Source organism: Myotis lucifugus, unplaced genomic scaffold (genome assembly GCF_000147115.1).
Source record: "Myotis lucifugus unplaced genomic scaffold, Myoluc2.0 scaffold_205, whole genome shotgun sequence".
Classification (NCBI taxonomy): domain Eukaryota; kingdom Metazoa; phylum Chordata; class Mammalia; order Chiroptera; family Vespertilionidae; genus Myotis; species Myotis lucifugus.
Genome location: NW_005871253.1, coordinates 1225781 through 1247255, shown reverse-complemented (window position 1 = coordinate 1247255; position 21475 = coordinate 1225781). Strand labels below are relative to the sequence as shown.

The 21475-nt window shown below is 40.2% G+C and overlaps 1 protein-coding gene across 3 annotated transcripts in view; it reads left to right on the top strand.

Annotated features, from left to right (window-relative positions):
- The window catches only part of RALGAPA2 (Ral GTPase activating protein catalytic alpha subunit 2), a 288904-nt gene that overhangs the window by 191381 nt on the left and 76048 nt on the right, over positions 1–21475 (top strand). For all 3 annotated transcript variants that reach the window (XM_023761269.1, XM_023761268.1, XM_014463288.2), the window contains 2 exons: positions 4922–5080; positions 16153–16280. In XM_023761269.1, the coding sequence (XP_023617037.1) occupies positions 4922–5080; positions 16153–16280 (287 nt within the window). The remainder of the gene's footprint in view (positions 1–4921; positions 5081–16152; positions 16281–21475) is intronic.

The following is a 21475-nucleotide window of genomic DNA, read 5'->3' as shown; positions in this document are numbered from 1 at the left end:
CAAAGCTTGGCCTGCCTGAAGGATTCCCTACTGTAATAATCAAAATTCAGCTGATACCTTTTGCAGCTCCAAGATTCAGCATCATTAGTGACACACTCTCTTCATCAGGATGTCTCACAGCTAGACTAAAAATCAGTCACAGGAACAGCAGCCCACCGTTTCTTATCTTATTCTAACTAAATTGTCCCTAACAGCTTAAAAATGAGCTGCAAAATTCTAAAGTGATGCATGGTCTCTTCTGCCCCTATCATGGGGGCACTTTGTCAATTCTGCAATCCGGTTGCAACCCCATCCTGAACTCTTGATCCTTCACTGCTGAAATTTGTTAGCTCCAGCTAGATTAGATTTTTCACAGCTAATCTAACTGCTGTAGGGGTTTGCAGAGTGGGGACAGAGCTGTGCTATTGGATTTATCCAATTCATTTGACTCCAGGACTATAATTGCACTTATGTCTTACAAGGCTTTTATAGCCTCAGGCTGGCCAGCCGCATAAAAAACAAATTGGCAGTGATACAGTCCGAGTGAAAAGGGATGAAAGGCCCACATTATCAGTCTCCAGGCAGCACTGTTCTGGCAGGAAGTTTCTTGGTTAATTTACAAATAAAACTTAGATTTTAGGATGGGCACACTGTCAGCTGAACAATGGGGATGTCAGGCCTGACTGTTACTTAGTAAAAGTAGCAGTCGGGCCCGCTGAGGAGCAGGAATTCTTCAATCAAACAGACGACTCCTTCTGGAGCCAGCTGGCGCTGTAATGCAATTAGCCGAGAAAGGAGGTCAGCCTGTTAGGTGTGCACCATGACCAGTGTCACCAGCGCATGCTGCCTGGCAGCAGCAGGCAGAATGGCCCAGGCGGAGGGACTTTAAAACTCTGTCAGGACGAGAAGTGGCAGGAGGTGCACTTGATGTCTTAGGACTTAAGAATTGAGCATTTGCTTTGAGCCTGTTAAGCGCCTGTGCCTTCTGGAGCCTGCTGTGCAGTGGAAGCAGTCGCTGGCATAAACGACAGCTCCAGGACGAGACTCCTCAGTCCTCCAGATGACACACGAGTCCCAACAACTCGACTTGTGTGCACAGAACTTGCTGCTGATGGGTCTCTGATTTAAGGGCCTCTAATCAAAAATTTTCAAAACTCACAAAATATCTCTGTCATGAAATCCCCTTTAAATTGAACCACACTTTGAAGTTTCCAGAGTCTGTGTACTGACAATGCTGACAATAAGGCCAGGTTAATTTATTCATTTTACCTGCTGATATTTTTGTCGTGGGCAGAAGTGGGTGTGTTTCTGCTCTTTGCTCCAGATTTACCAGCCGATTGGTCCTGTGGCCTTCGCTCTCAGTGTTGCGAGTTAGTTAAACTGTGCTGTGCCCAGAGGTCTGAGGCACGTGGCATTGAAAGCAGCTTGGAGATGATGAATGCTCTGTTATTACCACATGAAAGTGGCTCTTCCTTAGTCACAGAATTGCCACACTGGGAGGATGGGTCTGTTGGTGTGATGCTGTTCTCCCTTGCTATAGTTCTGAGAATACAGTAGCACACAGAATTAGGAGAGGCCTACTTGGATTATACAATTGAATAACCTAATTTAGGAAAAGGAGAGGAACTGCAAAATTTAAATAATCACTGTGTTACCTCCGAGCTAATGTCTTGCAACGTATGCTTCTGGATCCACAGGAGAGGTCACACAGAAGGTGCTGGCGTTAGGTGGCAGCCCCACATTTCAAAGGCGTTTAGTAGGTGGGTTGATCCTGTTAAGATGTTTGTGCCAGCATTATATCAAGGGGCACAGCTCTCACAATTAGTTACCTTCCTCTGGTCTAAATTCCTCTCAAAGTTTCAACTTGATACTATTCATTTTTCCCTTGAAAACATGCCTTTATTGTGCTACTGGCGATGCTGGTTACCATGTTTTCACTCCAAAAGGATTGCATTTCGGGAGTGTGTTGTGAAGTCCTTGAATATTTTATGAAAAAGGAAAAAGATAAATTTTAGCCTCTAAGATGAAAATAGGGAAATAGAGATGTTCAGTGTTACTATGAGAACCTACTGTTTATTTAATGGGTTGCTTGCTACCCTTTTAGCTTTTATAGGTGAGAGGGGGAGGAGAAGAAAAAAATGTAGTGAGCAATTTTGCATTTAGAAAGTTGTAGATGCTATTAAGTTGTTCTGGATCATCGTGACTTGTGGTCTGTACCCACAGTTGCATTAGTCCCAGAGCCCATATTCAGACACAATGAAATCGTGCGCCTCTCGATATTGGTACAAAGGTACAGGTTCCATCTCTTTTTAAAAAGAGAGAGAGTGAAGTGTAAGAAGGCATTGTAACAAACCAACTTCCTTTGTAACCTTATAAATGGAAAGGAGGCCATGTTAGGGTCACTTTGGGTTTTCCCTTTGTGGTCAAATAGTCTATAAAGAAAATGGTTTTTATACTAATACTAGAGGCCTGGTGCACGAATTCATGCACAGGTGGGGACTGGGCCTGCTGAGGGGAGGGGCTGTAGGAGGTTGGCCGGCAGGCCCCACCCCCAATTGGGGTGGGGTGGCCAATCGGGGCAGGGCTGGCCAGGGGGAGGGGCCGTGGGAGGTTGAGAGGGGCCAATCGGGGCCCCGATCAGGCTGGTTAGCCCCCACAGTGCACGTCATAGTGACTGGTCATTCGGTCGTTCCAATTGTTCCAGTCATTCCATCATTCCAATCGCTTGGCTTTTATACATATAGATGTTTTAACGTGTTTTCACTAAATAGTATTCCAAAGCATCCTTTTTTTATATATATCTATACTAATAAAAGGGTAATATGCAAATGATCGGGACGCCCTCATGCATAACAACCGATCAGCATGAGGCTGTGTACGCAGCAGACGCGGGTGGGCAGGGACTTGCAACGTCGAAGACAGGAGCGGGGCCCGGCGGAGGCCTCCACACACCTACGCCAGGGGTCCACAGGCCTCTGCATGGCCCAGCCTGGGGGTGGGGCCTGGCGGAGGCCTCTGTGCGGCAAGGCCTGGGGGTCCCGTGACTCTGCACGGCGTGGAGGTGGGACCCCTGGCTCCTGCCTACTTCTTTGGGACAATCCATCGAGGAACCCCAGATGGGTAGGTAGGGCCTACCTCTTTGGGGCGATGGATCGCAGGGCTCCCGCACTGTTACAGGGCACAGTCCAGGTCCCCCCCCCCCCCCTCGCCGCATGCATGAATTTTGTGCACCGGGCCACTAGTTTTAAGATAAAAATAAAACATTAACTTTGAGACAACATCTCTATTAAAGTGCCTCTGAATTTAGACACTTTTAGGCTTAATCTATTAAATAATATAGGAAGCAGAAATGCTTTTTTGCGGTAGTTGACAGTGACCTGTAGTGTGAGAGGGCTGAAACCTCACATTTTTGGTAGGTCAGAGGGCCTTCACCAATTAGCCTTTATGGTTTTAGCACTTAAGTTTTGGTCAACATTTTAACCTTTATGATCTGGTTTCTTTAGCCACACTTGAAGGCTTACTTACATGATTTCCTACACTGCTTTCTCCAGCCCAGTGAAGTCATCGTGCAGGGTTTTATCTCGGGTGTCCTTGCATCTGACAGAGCCTAGCTCTGGAAAAACTAGCAAAGGCCCCTCGTTGGAGGCATGTGAAAGCCCCTCAGAAGGTCAGGAGTCTCTGACTTGCTTTTAAATTTTATGGCCTCTCTGTGTATAAAATAATAAGTGGACTAACCTATTTGAGCTATGACAGCACAAGTTGCTTTTGGCATAGACTTAGACAGCCATGAAAAGTAGAAATTGTGCTGAATTAGGAGCCCAACCCTGGTTTCCAGGCCCGCTCTGCACCTTGAGTAGGTGGTACCTTCACCTTCCTGAGCCACATTGCCTCCCCACTAGATAACATAAAAAATAAACAAAACAATGTGTGTGAGCAGATTTTCTATACAGTAAGGCACTCTTTAAATTCTAGGTACTAGTGTTCTTATTACATTTAAGTAATATTTATTAGTTTCTTAAAAATAATTTATATTAGTATATTCTTCTTTGGGCGGGGGGCTTAATTTTTTTTATTGTTCAAGTATTACATATGTCTCCTTTTTCCCTGATTGACCCCCTTCCTCCCACTCCCCCCCTCTCCAGTACAAGCCTCCACCATCCCAGTGTCCATGTCCATTGGTTATGCTAATGTGCATGCATACAAGTCCTTTGGTTGATCTCTTAACCCTGCCTCACCTCCCCACTATACATACTTCTTAAAGGTTTATCACAAGTCTAGTTTTTATGTATTTGGTAACAATTGTGTTATAATAGCTTATGTTCTCTTATATTCATATTAGAGGCCCGATGCATGAAACTGGTGCAAGAGTAGGCCTTCCTTCCCCCGGCTGCCGGCACTGGCTTCCCTCTGGCACCTGGGACCTGGGCTGGCTTCCCTCCAGCTGCCAGCAGACACCTGGGACCTGGGCTTCCCTCGCAGCCCTGGCTTCGTCCGTAAGGACGTCCGATCTAATTAGCATATTACACTTTTATTATTATAGATTTTTTTCTTAATAACCATTAAATTCTTTTAAAGCTCTATCATAATATGGAATAAAAGACTCATGTTGTTAATTAGTTATAGACATGCTCAGCGATATAAAGCATGAGGTTTTGATGCAGGAATAAAATTTAATTTTTAAAAATCCTTGAAAAGCTCTTGTCCCCATCCAGCCATAATGTTTGCATATGCGCATCATCTTAGTACCAATATGTCTCATAGGTGAGCTGTGTTTTCATGCCCTGGTGCTCTTCCAAATCCTCATAGAGGACATTGGTGTTGCAGCCATTTTTGGCAGTAAAATATTTTTGCATCTGAGTGTTATAATTCAATTTGTAAGCCACGACCCCTCATAAACTGCTTGTATTACTCTGATTAATAAAGAGCCAATTTTCCATTGCAGCTTCGTCACTTGGGGAATGACGAGGTCCACATCGTCTGGTCTGAACACTCCAGGGACTACCGCAGGGGCATTATCCCAACCGCCTTTGGAGACGTTTCAATCATTATTTACCCAATAAAGAATCACATGTTCTTTATCACGATAACGAAGAAACCAGAGGTACATTTTCACATTATTGACCGACTGTATTAACTGACTCATACAACGTTTGCCATATGATTCACTGTTATTAAAAAACAATGATACAAATATGTTAAAGGGGACTTTTTTCCAAAGTGGCTTACACGTATCTGAATTATAGATGCAATACGAATCAAGTAAGAATTGGGATTTTCAAAGAATCTTTCATCATGAGCACAGAATTCCATATATTATTTACTTAGCCTGACTTTTTAAATGTTTTAAATGTATGATTTTAAAAATGTTTCAAATTTTGTAATTAAAAAAAAGTATACTTTTAAATTTGGGGCGTATTGAATAATAATAAGAATTGAACAAACCCCATATCACATCTAGCCTTTGTGGATGGCTATGGTTGTAGAATTCACCCTCGCCTAATGGATGAGCACTGCTTGCCAAGCCTGGCTAACTGTTGCTAATAGGGGGGTCAATCCTAAAGGATTATGGGTATGTCCAGGAAGAGGCTGGCCTTCTGTAGCATGGCCCAGGTGATGACTTTTAGCCATTGAAGCACCTGCCACAGAATCATTCAGCCATGCCATATGGTACTGATCATGGGAAAGGCTGGAACCATTCAATGGTTGTGTGCAATGTACTAAATTGGCTGCAGTTTTGATCCTTGCCATGTCTTTAGTGGTACTTCAGCAGTGCTTTATATAGGGACTTGTATTTGTTTTAGAATTATTCATAGAAGGGTTTTTTAAGTGTATTAATTAAACATTTAGTGTATTAAGTCACTCCTCAAGAAAATGACTTGTACTTAAGCTTGATATTAAAAAAAAAATCTTAAATTACATTCTAAATTATTCTTCTAAAGGAGCTAAAGTTACCATTCTAAATACTCAGTGTTTTTAAGCTTTAAAATAATAGGTAACTGAGATTTACTGGGGTATATAACCTAATCTAAACTGTTAAAGTCGGGATAATTAAGTGAGCTAAAAAATGAAAGGTGCTTCAAACAGTGCCTGGCCCAGAGTAAAAGCTATTTAACTATTAACTATTAGTGTTAGTTATTATTGTTATTATGATTATTATTATTATTATTATTATTGCTGTTACTATTTTTGTTATATGAAAGTAGAATAAATAATAATCCCTAAGCTTAACACAATTATTTCTCAGACTAGGTACAGGATGGGTCACGAATTCAGAAAAGTCCCCCTCTGGCTGGTGAGAAGCCTGACATAAAGGGAGCTTTCTTTTCTATTCAGGGAGCGAAGATGCCAAAAGTTTTTCATATTAAATATTTGTATTATCTTTGATTCAGGTTTCTGCATATGTGAAGTTTTCTTTTTTTTTATAAGAAAATGCTCTTAGTGCTAGTAACATTTATGTTTATCCATAAAGAGTACTTCAACTTTAAGAATTAAACTAAAAATTTTAGTATTAGACAATCAATAAATTTATTATCCAGTAACTTTCAAAACTGGAAAATGTGTTTCTTTAATATTTAGTATGGATTAATTGGTTATATTAGTTCATTTTCAACATGGCCCTCTAAAATGTCACTTAATGTTTTTAAAATGTTGCCTTTATTTCTATAATATATAAAAAACATGAAATATATTACACTTATAATGCATGAAAACAAGTAACATACCTTTTTAAAATTTTTAATGTACTTAAGTTTTAAAATTTGGTCATGAATTCTGGCAAGATGAATTGAGCAAATCGCATTCTTAATATTTCAATTCAAAAAGCCTAAAGGGAAGAAGAGAATAATGGCCAACTGGAAATTTAGTGTTATCCCTACATTTAAAGTACAAACCATTACAATGTAATAAAATTAATCCAGACATTTCCAGGGCAAGTGTGGCTGACCTTTTGTTCACCAACCACTGACCCCAGGGTGAATGCAAGAGGCTTGTGGAGGGAAAGTCTGTTTGTTTGGCTTCAGTCCCTGGTATTTAAATTGCATTCCCTAATCAAATGAAAAGGCTGTCCTCTCTATCAGGTTACAGAATCCATGGCAACATTTGGCCTTTTATATCCATAATGTTAGCCTTTTTGTTTGCATCTAAGTAGAGACACCTGGAGCAATGTTAACATTAACCGATTTAGCATTAATAGCTTCATTATATAAGAATTTCTGATCAGATAGCTGTTACTTTTGTTATATTGCTTCAGCTTGTATTATTGTCATTTTTTATCTCCCTGCTTGGCAACCAGGCAATGATTTGCAAATTTTTTTTGTCTTGATTAATTAAGCAATATAATTATCAGTAACCGTGATGCAGTCTTTGCTCAACAAAGCTTCTGGGAGAAAACAATGGTCAGTCTGTTAGTGTGAATGCATTCCACGCGTCCCAGATGCATGAGGATATTATGGACAATGAGGGGAAAGGCCGCCTGTGAGCGAGGACAAAGGGTGCCACGCAGACTCGACACACTGCACATACCGCCAGGGACATGCTGCGGGCTCCCTGGGACACAGACGTCTCGTTAGATTACAGCTAGTCAGCAGAGATTAATTCTCAGCCATTTGGTGCAATAATTTACCCATTCCCTAGTCTTTTAACTTGTGCTCCTTACTATGAAAGTGAAGGCTTTGTGCTCAGAAGGTTTATTTATTTAACCTTGCCAACATTTAGGGATCTCCACCAAAAATCATTATTTTTGCTTAGAAATTGTAATGATGCAGCTGCTGAAAGTTGAGGAATATTCCTTTTGGGAGGATGGGATATGTACAAATTTCAAAAATTCTAGGTAGAGTCAAAGCCATATTTTCAGCACCTGTATATTTCATCTGAATCTAGTGTGACTCAGTGATCTAAGTACCTTTATTTGACTGGTCTCTGGGAAGCCATACTTCTCTCTAAAAATAATTTTAATCCTTTTTTTAGGAGGAAAAGAAATCTCATCAGTACACAAAAGTCCTGCTCATTGGACAGAGTCATGCATATTCAAAATTGTACCCTCATTCATTCGGCCTCATTAATAGTGTATGTAATAATGTAGGGCTATTTGTAATACAAGCTCACAGACAGCATTGCTTTCAAGTCCTTTGAAATTTAACATATTTTGCTTTTTCATTCCATACACTTCCCTTAAATATACAAATTATGTGTCTGGCAGAATCCACCACCTCTTACACAGCATTTTCGAAATGGTATGCTGAAGAAGTATGGGTGTGCTTACATTGAGCATAGAAAACCCTCACGCATAAAAGGACCTGCTCACTTCTTGAGCTTTTTATTAAAGTTTTTAAAGAAGAAATAAATAAAAATCAGTGTGCTTAGCAGCATCATTTCACTGTGAAATTACTTTCAGAGTAAGTTCATCTCCACAAATATCGACACAGTAGTCTTTGTTTACAGAAAAGAAATGTGCTATTGTCAGACTTCTGTTTTTTTCTACTTTCATTACTAAGTCGGCAGTCGGGGAAGACTTGCATATGAGTGATTTAAAGGGCTTGTTAAAATGTCCAATTTGTTCTGCAGAAAGGTGATTCATAAAGCTCCCACATTGCAGTCAGTACCCGTATTGCTTTCCTTCTTCCAGTAAGTGACAGTAATATTGATGTTGAGAACACTTATTTTTATGAATTTGTGAAAGTAAGTTTTAGTGCTCTGGGCATGTTTATCTCCAAGCACATTAGTGACTGTCTGGTGACTGTCTGACCAAAGGGTGGCATGCTGAGGCAGCCTAGCCCAGGAGCAGCTGAAAAAAGAGGAAGCCTGTGAAGGATTGTCCTGATCACCTCAACCACAGTGTCAGTGTTGTAATTGAAAAACAAAGTAGCATGTCCTCCACATGCTACTTTACTCAGCCCTGGTAGATATGGGCATGGGAGAAATAGGGAGAGTGATGGAATCATTTCTCAGAAGTATAGGCAGGAAAGAGTAATCATTTTAAGCTTTAGGAGATGGGATCCCAAAGTACCAGCTCCAATGCTGCCACAAGTGGGTGGGCACCTGGGGCAGACCTCTCAATTTCTTTGGACCTCAGCTTCCTGTCACATTCAGGTTGGGTTCCAAATTCTCTTTACAGTCCTTTCAGGGTCCTAAGTGCCCCTTCAAGGCTGGATGCTCTCATTCCTAAATGCCCATCTTTTCCTAAGTTGTCCCAACCTGCCAGGCTGCTTGCAGACTCGAGTGAGTGTGTGTATGTGTCCCTCTTCAGGAAGACAGCTAGCCCAGGGCCTTCACCTAGAACAAGTGCCCAGAAATGCTGGGTAAGATGAATTAATGCACCAGAAGTCACAAGACCTTTTGCACCTGTGAGGCCAAGAGGAGCCAGTGTTGGTACTTGTGTTTGAAAGAAAATCTTTGACTAGTGTGGCTTCATTATATAGGGAGTGTGTTTGACTACAACAAGCATGTCAAACTCAAAGACTAACATGGGTCAAATAAACAAGGTTTAAGTTTCTGTGGGCCCCAAAAAAACAAAAGCTTCAATTTTCATAGAAACATAGGTTTATTTTGATAGAGACATGCTGAATACAAAGGGCTGAAGTAAATGAGTAACCGTTATCATAAAATAATAGAACATTTTAATAAAATTAATATTTTTTTCTTGAACATTAGCTTACCAGACACTGAATAAATGCACAAATTAATAAGCATAACGGAAATAAACCTATTTTTCTTGTTCTCCGAAAGCAAAATATTTCCTGTTCCTCACACCAAACAAGTCAGTGGCAATCAGCTGCTAAAATATTCGCTGCTAGCACTTGGAGTGCGGGTGAATTTCCCGCCAAAATATAAGATGGCTCTGTCTTTTGGTTTTGTTCCATCCACCAAAAGGGTGGATTACAAACAAATATTTGGTAATACGCAGTTAAAAAATCAAGTTATGGAATTTTTATTAAAAGGTTTCTTACATACCATTATATTGCCTGGGCTGCAAAAATATTCGTTGTGGGCCACAATTCACGCGAGCCGACTTAACTCGTTTCCCGCACTCCAAGTGCTAGTATTAGTGGAGAGAAAGGGTGCGTCTGCATGCAAGGCGCGTAAGGGAAATGAATGCAACACGATTATAGTAATCAGTCATTAGCGAACATTGTAGTTTGTTATAATTATATATAACAGGATATTGTAAAAATTAAGTTATGGAATTTTTATTAAAAGGTTTCTTACATACCATTATATTGGCTGGGCTGCAAAAATATTCGTTGTGGGCCACAAGTTTGACATGCTTGGACTATACCAAGGTTGTATAAATTTCTTTTTGTTTCAAATGTGCAGTTTTCTTAAATATTTATCTCAACCCCAATAAAATAACCTTTTTGAGATTAAGTCATACACTTTAAAATACTCTGGGAAATTCTTGGGGAAGTGAGTTAACTTTTGAATATGTAAAGAATCATTTATTTTGAAAAGATAACTGAAAATAACCAGAATGTACTAAAATACATTATTAAATGAATTACTGCAGTGTGTTCTGTTTTGGTAATTTATTATTATTGTTATTATTTTTAGTAAAGGAATGTCATTGAGAATTTGGTGAAAAGGCAGCTGTCATTCGCAGATGTTACATCAAAATCAAATTTATTCTCTAATTTGTTGCCACTCCTAATTAGAGCAATTCTCTGGATACAAGGGATTTATGTTGTTCCTTTTGTCCAGCTTTTGAAAGATTATCTGATTCACCCACAAGCAGTTGCCAGAAAATAATAAAGAGCATTTATATATAAGATGAGCTTCAGTACAGATGGTAAAAATCTATAGCCTATGATTAACTCTTACCTCCTGCTTTAGCTTTCATAACAATTTGGCCATTGAGAATCACTGCTCAGTTGATCTTCCTCAAGAGTTGACATTGTTTTCCCCTTTTTTAGTTTGTCTGTGATATATACATCTTATTCTCCTTTGCCTTCTCCTCCTTCCTGTGGCCAGCCAGAGGCAGGGTGTGAACGTACAACGAGTGGCAAATGGTAGATCCTGCTTCCTGTCAGAAAGCAAGACAGCTCTCACCGTCTACCTCTGAGCTACAAAATGTGACTTTGTTCTCAATGAATGTTAATCTTATTACTGCTGTTTCTCATGATGATGCCCATTCATATTCTTCCACATTTTTGTGATCATACAACTGTTTTCAAAAGAGCCTCACAACTCTTTTAAACCATCTCTACTCACCCTAGCCGTTTGGCTCAATGGCTAGATAGAGCGTCGGCCTGCAGACCAAAGGGTCCTGGGTTTGATTCCAGTCAATGGCACGTACCTCAGTTACAGATTCCTCCCCAGCCTGGGCCCTGGTCAGGGCACATGCAGGAGCCAACCAAATGATGTGTTTCGCTCACATTGGTATTTCTCTCCGTCCCTCTTTCTTCCACTCTCTCTAAAAACCAATGGAAAAATATCCTTGGGTGAGGATTTAAAAAATAATAATAAAACAAAAAATAAATAAACCATTTCTCCTGAAACAACTTTATTCATAGAATTGCCTTCCTATTTGCTTTCATCTTTTTGATGTCTGCTTTCCTAAACTATAGAGTACATATCTCTTCTAAGAATTTGCCCCCAGAATTAGAGAATTTATCCTTACAGATGTGTTTTCTGTGCTATATCTGAAATTCATTAGTTTGTTGTTTGTTGTTGGTTTTGTTGTTTTGTTTTCTGCATGAATCCTGTCACACAGGTTCACCTTTGGGCAGCTTTTACTGGACGTCATAGGAGGAAGTGCACTTATTTTTTTCTAGGACTATATTTTAAATAAACTTTTTTTTTAGTGTGGTGTTGCTAAAGAGAGAAGGAAAAAATTATTCTTATTTTCTTATTTCTTTGTTGTCATTGTTACTGGAACTAGGCAACAGTGAGTGATTTTAGAAGATGAGGACTCGCTCCTTGATGTTTCTCCTTTGGAATTAAGATGCCCACTCTCCCAGTACTGCGTTAAGGAGGAAACACTCAGTTGCCATCACTAGTAGAACTAAATCCCATCCTTCTTTGTTCCCATTTGAGTTTCCTCAGATCTGACTGCTTCCTCTGTACTGTAGGTACTGATCTCAAAATAGCTTTGCCCAATCTTTGCCGTTTTTACATCTCTGTGTTTTAACTGTGGAGCCCTTTTCTCACATCCACCAAACAAAAGAAGAGATGTTGCTACGGACGCCTGCTCAGGACACAAGGGCCACGCCTGTCACTCTTTCTCTCTGACCTTTCAGCCATCTCCATGAAGTAAAAGACAGACGGTCACAACAGATCTTATTCTAGGAATGTGAAGAGAAGCAACAGATTTGGTTACTGTCTAGCCCTCAGAGCCTGGGGAGCTGGAGGCCTTCATCCAGTCATTCAGGCAGCATATATCTATTGAGGCTGCTTCATGCCAGGGCACTGTGTCAAGTAACATAGATCTTATAATTGTCTTGGCTAATTTATGTCTTTTTATTTCCATATAAATTTAGAATAAGCTTGTCCATATCTATAAAAAGAGCTTAATAGAATTTTTATTTGGTTTGTGCAGAATCTATAACTCAATTTCAGAAGACCTGATATCTTAACAGTATGGAAACTTCCAATCCGTGAACAATGTACATCTTCCCACTTATTCAAGTTGTCTTTCATTGTAACTATAGATGTCTTGCAGAGCTTTTGTCACATTTATTTCTAAGTATTCGATGCTTTTGATGCTATCACAAACAGCATTTTTAAATGTTATTTTTCCAGTTGTTAGTTGCTAACATTCAAAAATATTGATTTCAAGGAAATATTATATCCTATGATCTTTCAAAATTTACTTATTAGTTCTAGTTAACTTTGGATTTCTTGTGTGCACTATCATATTATCTGTGAATAAAAATAACTACTTCTTTTTAATCTTTAAGTTCCTTTTTTCTTTTTCTTATTTTTCTTTATTATAATAACAGGGATCTTCAAAATGTTCAATAGAAGAAGTGAGACTTTTCAAATCTCAAGCTGAAAACATTTAATATTTGACCATTAATTATAATATAATACTTTTTTCCTTTAAAACTTCATCAAATCTATTCCCAGATTGCTGGGAAATTTTTTATATTGTGAATTTTTATCCATGCTTTCTTTATATCATGTAGTTTATCTTCTTTATTCTGTTAATGTAGTAAATTCCATTGATGGATTTATGAATGTTAAATCAACTTTGCTTTTTTTTAATGGAAAATACCACTTGGTCAGGATATCTTTTTTGTATATTGCTGCATTTGATTTGCTAACAATTTGTAAATGTTTTTTACATCTTTGTTGCGAGATGTAGTCCATAGTTGTCTTATGTAAGTTCCTATGGGCAGATACAACCTTTCACCATTGGATCCCAAGACCCTCCCCTGAGACCAATAATAGAAAAGGTGTTCTACAGATTGTCCTAGACACAAGTCAGAAGACCTAGGCTGGAAACCCATATTCATTCATTAATCTAAATTATTTTACATGTTTATTAATTTACTTATCCAACAGGTATTTGCATTCTAACCATATGCCAGGTACGGTGCTACTTATTGGAGGTTTTGCTTCTCCATCTCCAGCCACTCCTTCTTAATCTTCTTTGCAAATTCTTCCTCATGTCTCCAACCTCCAAACATTGGAGGACCACAAAATATAGTCCTTGAACCTCTTTTCTTGCTCATCTGATTATCCAATCTTGTGACTGTCAGCCCCATCTATAAATTAATAACTGTAAATTCTCTACCCTGAGCCCCTCCCTTGACTTCTAGCCTGATATATATTCTGCTGCCTTCATACATTACCACTGGCATCTAATAGGCATCTCAAACTTAGCATGTGTAAAATTGAGCTAATGACCACACACACACACACACACACACACACACACACACACACACAGTCTTCTCCATTTCAGGAAAAGGTGGCTCCTGCCTTCCAAGTGCCAGACTACACCACCATGGCATCATCCTTGACTCCTTTTATTTTTCTTTTCTCTTCCACTTCATTAATAATCCTCAGAGAATCCTGTCAGCTCTACCTTCAAACTATATCCAGAAACCAACCACCTCTTCCCATTTCTCCTGCTACCATTCTTTTTTTTATTCTTTTTAAAAAAAATATTATAATAAGTATTACAAAGGGTATTACATATGTGTCCTTCCCCCCCCCCGCCGCCCTTGACAATCCCCTGCCCTCCCTTACCCCCCAGTGTCTTATGTCCATTAGTTATGCTTATATCCATGCATACAAGTCCTTCGGTTGATCTCTTACTCCCCTCCCTTCTGCCCCCCAAACCTCTCTGGCCTTCCCACTGCAGTTTGACAATCAGTTTGAGGCAGCTCTGCCTCTGTATCTATAATTGTTCAAAAGTTTGTAATGGTCTTTATTATCCATGAATGAGTGAGATCATGTGGTATTTTTCCTTCATTGACTGGCTTATTTCACTTAGCATAATGCTCTCCAGTTACATCCATGCTGTTGCAAATGGTAAGAGTTCCTTCTTTTTTACAGCAGCATAGTATTCCATCGTGTAGATGTACCACAGTTTTCTAATCCATTCATCTACTGATGGGCACTTAGGCTGTTTCCAGATCTTAGCTATGGTGAATTGTGCTGCTATGAACATATGGGTGCATATATCCTTTCTGATTGGTGTTTCTGGTTTCTTGGGATAAATTCCTAGAAGTGGGATCACAGGGTCAAATGGGAGTTCCATTTCCAGCTTTTTGAGGAAACTCCATTCTCCTGCTACCATTCTGTTCCAAGCCATCATCATCTCTTGCATGAATTATTCAGTAACTTCCTAACTGATGTCCATAACTTTCCCAAAATAACAGCCAGACAGTACCTTTAAAATGTAGGTTAGATCATAACTCCCACAGCTTTCTTCTTACTCAGAGCAGAAATCTAGAATACTTAAAATTTCCTACAAGGACCCTATTACTACCTGTCCAACTTTATCTCCTTCTGTTCTTTTTCTTGCTCACGCAGTTGCAGTCCTGTGGCTTCTCCCCTGTTGCTTAGCCATACTAATTCCACTCCCACCACAGGGCCATTGTATTTGCTGTTCCTCTGCCAGGAAAGCTTTTCTATCAGATGACATCATAGCTTGGAGATCATTTCCTCACTTCTGTCAGGTCTTTACTGAAATATCATCTTATGCTTAAAGCTCTCCCTGGCCATGTGGAGAACTTCCCCCTCAAAAAGAGGCCTATTGCATTTCCCTGCTTTATTTTTCACCTTAGCACCTTTACTTCATATATTTTATGTATTTGTGCTGTATATTCTCTGAAACCTCCAATAAATTCTAAGCCCAGTGAAATCTAGATTTTTTTTTTTATTCACTGCTGTGTTCCTAGTGAGTAGAATAGTGTCTGTCACATAATAAAAGGTTTTGAGTGAATGAATGAGCAAATGTGAGGGTGAATAAATACAAGAGTTACAAGACAGACCCAATCCTTGACCTCATGAAGCTGACAATCTCTGCATTAGTGAATGGAGTCCAGTTTATGAAATTCTGATGGAAAAAAAAGAAGTGAGAGAGAAGAAAAAAAAATCCAAAAAAGGCAGACACCAAAACTTCATGGGTTGCCTATATATAGAAGTGGGTCCAGTGAAGGAAAGCTGAGCCTCTGTTAAAAAAGAACAAGAGGGAAATGAGAATAATGCAAATATTGGAAGCAGAGAGAAAGAAGGTTCAAGCAGAATGAGGACTATAAGTAGATGCTAACAGGAATAATCATCATCTCTATTAATAGTTAATATAAATCAAGATCCATGCAGAAATTTTTCCAGTTCCAACATTGGCTTCAGAAGGATGCAAAGCTAGAGGTATGCAGTGAGACAGGGCTGCTTATTGTGCACAATCCACAGGATGTAGGCACTTAAAAGGAGTAATGCCTTTCTGTAAATGACAGCAGGAAACAAAAGAATAACCTGGTAACAATTTGACATTAGAAGCTTTGCTAAAGATAAAGAGGCCATAGTAGAGGAGCATTGTAGAGCAATCCTTTTTCGCTTGATTCGAAAGCCCTCAACCTGTGTCCCGTTAAGGTCAGCATTTATTCTGTGGGCGACAGCCTTCATGGTCATGGCAGGTCTGAGACACCCATTGGTGGTTCTCATATCTTTGGTTTGACTTTAACTGGTTTTTTGAAAATTAAGTGTTTTTCTGTTTTGAATCCGCAGGTTCCATTTTTTGGGCCTCTGTTTGATGGAGCCATAGTGAGTGGGAAGCTACTGCCAAGCCTCATATGTGCCACGTGCATCAACGCCAGCAGGGCCGTGAAGTGCCTCATCCCACTCTACCAGAGCTTGTATCTTTTTGCTTTAAATATGCAACTTATTAACTACCCCAGAACCCAGAATCCTGGCAGTTTTTCATCAGAGGTAAGTATTAACAACCGGGCTGAAGAGGGAAAACGGTTTTCAATTTTTGTTGAAATAACATAATATCATTTGTTAATTTTTATTAACTATAACAATTCCATGTTGCATTAAACTTAGAGGGTTTTTTTTTTCATAATTTAGTCACATAAGTTTGCACTAAGAAGCTGTGACTAAAGAGATGTTCATATATATGTTCTCGGGTATTTCCTCAAGTTCAATCTCCTCCTGCATCCACCCCCATTTGTTGCAGTCTGTTGTGAGGTCACTCAGAAGGCCTACCAGAAACCAATAGCAAATGAAATGACTCTAATAAATCAGAGTGTGGCAAGTGCCACCAGAGAGTACAAACAGCAGTCGAGGAGGAGGTCAGAGGCAAGAGAAGTCGCATCCGGTTGGGAGGACAGGAAAAGGTGTCCTTAACCAAGTTGCATTTGAACTCATCAGTACGAATGGCTAGAAGTTCTTTTGTAATTTTCCCAAATCATTACTGGCACTTCTCTAATTCTTGATCTTCTCTAAAAACAGAAGAAATTTCACTTTTGTAATTTTTATCAAACGTTAATTGGCATGCTACCGCTTTAAAATCCAGGCATGATCTCTGATTATAAGAAAAAGAAATGAAGGTGACGTCATAAAATTGTTGTAAAAGGCATCTAATCTCCTAATAAACCTTTGTTTCTGACTGGTATTGATAATGATTATAAACATATTGCATTTGACCTGGTTCTCTCTACTTCTCCCAGCCTAACCATAAGTGATATGTCACTGGAGGTTGGAGGTGAGGGGTGAGTGAGAAATACCATGTGTGAATAGATACAATTTATGAAAAATACCTTACTTAAAAACCCTGGTCACTTTATTGACTGATATTCTGTTTTTAGATTAAAAAAAATACATATGCCATGTGGCAACTTGGAATTATCATAGAAATTAGAAGTAGAAAAGAGCTATTAGGTCCCATCTGGTCCCTCCCCAGGGGCCAGGGTAGCATTATTCCCTTCAGCATGCTCCCTGATGCTTTGTTCAGGCTGGCGGTGCGTGTTTGGGAGATGGCATTCTTCGCAGTGATTTCAACAGCACTCTAGACTTAATCTCGTGGCTGGTATAGATTCAGCCTACAGCATGGAGTTTTTATTTCACGTGCCGTTGAAAAGAGGTCTTGGCAGAAATGAGAAAGCCCTGTTCTGCAATTGGTTTGTCAGTTTGCATGTCAACTAGGATGCGTGGGACACTCATCCATCAAATATGTTGAATCAAGGCAAGAAAATTATTTGCAAACAAAAATTCCGTTTTGTATATAAGTCCATTTTGACTTTTGTCACGTCACCTTCTCCACCTATCTAACTTCTCATTATAAAATACATGCTTGGTTATTTTGTTGAAGATTGCAGATGAGGTTCTTGCCCTGTGCTTCACAGGAAAGACAAAGAAGCTCATGAAGTTCTGTAAAACAGCTAAATGGGAGGAAGGTGAATGTGGGGGAAAGTCCTCATCCGAGAGAGCGTGTACACTGAGGTTAGAGGGATGAGAGAGAAGCTGTGCCCAGGCAGCATTTTGGCAGAGGACACTTAGCAAGTACAAGGTCAGAGTGTTTTCAAGTGGTAAATTTGTGGGGTTTTTTTAGGATTTTCTGCGTGATCAAGTCCATCAGGGTGCTTGTGACACATGTAATAGCATGTTTCCAGCAGAGATGGTTTTCTGGGTGGTACCTGAGGAAGCCAAGCTTCCATAACCCTTTAATCTCATGGCCTGCCTTTCAAATTCTGTTCTGAGTACAGCATCCAGGCTGCCTGAGCCAAGGGCCTCAGGTAGAGAGGAAGTGTAGGGGCCAGACACATGATCATGAGGGTAAACAATCAATGCTCTCCACTGTATTTATTGTGTCTGATGATTTGCCCAACGATGATGTTCAATGGGCTAGGTGTATTAAATGCATTTTCAACTTACAATGGGTTTAAATTCCATTGTAAATCGAGGAACATCTGTACATGGAAGTAACACACTAAGGCTACATAGGGTTCCTTGGATATTCATGTGAAGTAAGACACCCTTTTTTTTCTGCATTCAAAGCAAGATCTGGTTCCGATGGAGAGTGTGGCCTCTCCGGGTAGGCAGGTCTCCTGCTTACTCAGCCATAGACAGTACCACACTTCCCAGGTGCTTTCTTTGGGTCATTCCAAGGTCACTCCAAACTCCAGGCATAACTGGTATTCTGTGCTCATAGGGCGAGGGGCAAGGAGCCAGCAGACCACATACTATGTGTGTCTCCTCTGCCCATGTGTATGCTCCATTATCTCATCAGACTTAAAGTGCAGAACACAAAACCAAAAGGAGAAATTGTTAAGAATGTCCAGGTGGCAGCAGAACATTAAGCCAACGAGGGCTTGTCATAAGCAGCTGCTCAGTCACAGGCCCATGAAGCCCTGTCTGGAGCCCATTCTGAACAGCCCCTTACCCACCACCTCCCAGTGTGAGTTGGAGAACTCTGGACCTGGAGTTTATTAGATTTGATTCTCCTTCCTAAAGCTGATAGTATATCCCTTGGCAAAACTGTATTGATTTATGAACTAAGACCCTTTAAGGAATGAAGCAGCTTTTGTGCATGGCCCTAGAATACACAGTTCATTTAAGAGAGCAGAAATCTGAGAAAGAATTACTATTACAGTTTCCCTAGAATTAGGTATGGTATGGTATCGGCAAAGAAAGGGGCATTTCTTTGTCAACACAGGCTGTTTATATGGACACTGCTGTGTCCTCGTTTTGTTTCTGATATTTAGATTGCAGTTGTTAAGTAGAACATTGCCAAACTGCTCATTTCATCAAAATGTCATTCGCTTTCTAGGTATCCAGATGACTGTTTTATGAGCAAAGGGCATGCTGTGTAGTTCAGATGTTCTGTAAATCCTTTGTACTGACCATGGAGAGCTAAACATTGAACCTGTTAATGAAGAGGCAGTGGTGTTAGTTTGCAGTAGCTGTTTGTTTCCAGCTAATGATGATGCTTAACTGCCTTGAATAGTGTCGGTTGACATTCAGTCTTACATTTAACTAGAAGTAGAAATGTGGGCAGTTCCATATCAATTTTGTTTAGTAATATTCAAGAAAACACAGCATTTCTTATTAAGCAGAGGACTGGGAGCATTGTTGGGATGGATATGCCTTTGTTTTTTGTAAATCTTAGGATCTTTTTGAGCAGTAAATCCAGCTTAGAACCTATATCAAAGGAGTTCTTATTTGATGTACCCTTGGCTAAATGATAAAAAAAAAAAATTAGAACAGTGTGGTGAAGGCTCATAGGAAACTGCGAAATACCATTGACTTACATGATCTAAAAATATTAACACAGTTGGAAAGTAGCCTTAGTCACAGTTCAGCCTGGTCCCTTTGTTCCCTCTGGGTTTTCTGGTAACTTCCTTGGCGGGCTAAATCCAATCTGTCCGGTGGAGCCTTCGTCCTGTGGCCACTGCTCTTCTGAGTGATGAGGGCCAACTCACCTGCCATCTGCTTTTCTATCCCTTGTGGGCAATCAGAGGGCCCGTGCCTGTGCCTCAGAGTGTTGTAAATGGGAAGCTTGCCACATGTCATGTTTACAGTTCCCAAGCCAACTAAAGATTCCAAAACCAAGCCATGGTCAGTTGATAAAAGTTTCCAAAAGCATTTGAGCCAGAGCTTTCATTCTCCTCCTCAGATAACTTATTTCAGGAAAAAGATTGCACACAATATGCATTGTGCCCATTCGGAGGAGTTCACCCTGAATCAGACAGATGGTGGCTTTTTAAAATAAACGTCCACTTCAACAGAACAATAGTCTCAATGGCACTTGCCATCTCTCCTCTCTGGAATGTCAGCATTTGACTGAGAGAACTGGGCTGCCTAAGAAAAAGTAATTTTGTACCTCATTCTTTCACATTCACATTTAGTTTCCTTTGCAATTAGTAGATATATTTGATAACACCAGAACTTTTCTCTTATACTCATAACTTCTTAATATTGGTAAGTTTTGTTTCACTGTATACACCTTCCAAAATGGCCCTTCTCTCCTATTTCTTTTATCTCCAGTGGGATCTTTGTTCTTTTTTCTGAGAAAACCTTTAATTTCCTCCATTTGTCTCCATATACTTAAGAGAGGTGTATGAAAATGAGGCAAGTGGTACTCTGTGGTGTATTTTGCCATAAAGAACCAGTTATGCCTTTGCCAACATTTCCTATGTCCCTTCCATGTGCCAGGCATTATCCTAGCCACTAGGCATAGATGCTTCATACAGCAGAGTGTGGAAGACACACACACACACACACACACACACACACACACACGCACATGATGGACGGGACGAAGGCATTGCAGGGGCAGTGGAAGGAGTTCAAAGAGTAAGTGAGGGCCTATCTCGGGCAGTGGCAGGGAGATGGATCGGATGCCTACATAAAGCAGGTAGACTAACTCAGTGTGGACCAGCTAGATTTGCTGGGGTGCAGAGGGTGATGAGAAGAGGATCAAGGACTTTGTGTAGCATCACACTGGAAGAGTAGGTTTGGGAGGGGGTGGTGAAGAGAGAGAAGGGGGAGGAAAAGGAGAAATAGCTTCTCAGAAAAGCAAGGAGAAAATGAAGCTTTACCTTCTGCAGAGTGGTCAAGCAAGACTAGGCTTGGGGGAGCGGGGGGAGGGGGGATCAGACGCATGGCCGCTTTTAGCAGCCTCAAGTCTTTATCTAGAGCATTGGGTGTAATAGGACTTAGAACTGAATTACTTCAAGGAAAGAGGCAAACACAGTTCAGATAATAGCAACACCAAAAAGAAAGAAAGGATTGTAGTGCCTAAGAATGGAAAATGCACAGGAGAGGGCTGGGCTGAAGACCGGCAGCCAGAGTGGAGTGATACTCCACACAGGAGGCCTGCACAAGCTTCTCTAACCCACATTTCTACTAGTACATAGGCCCAAAGACAAAGTATAGCGTAATAGAGATTTACACCGCTCCATGTTAGATCCAAGGTATGTTCTGCTAGGGCATCAGCATTTGAGAAGTTCTTGTCTGGCAAGCAGTCTCATCGCTCAGAAGACAGGAAGCAAATGAGGGGAACCACTATTTTGGATACATTCCTTAGCGACTTAATAGACTGGATTTG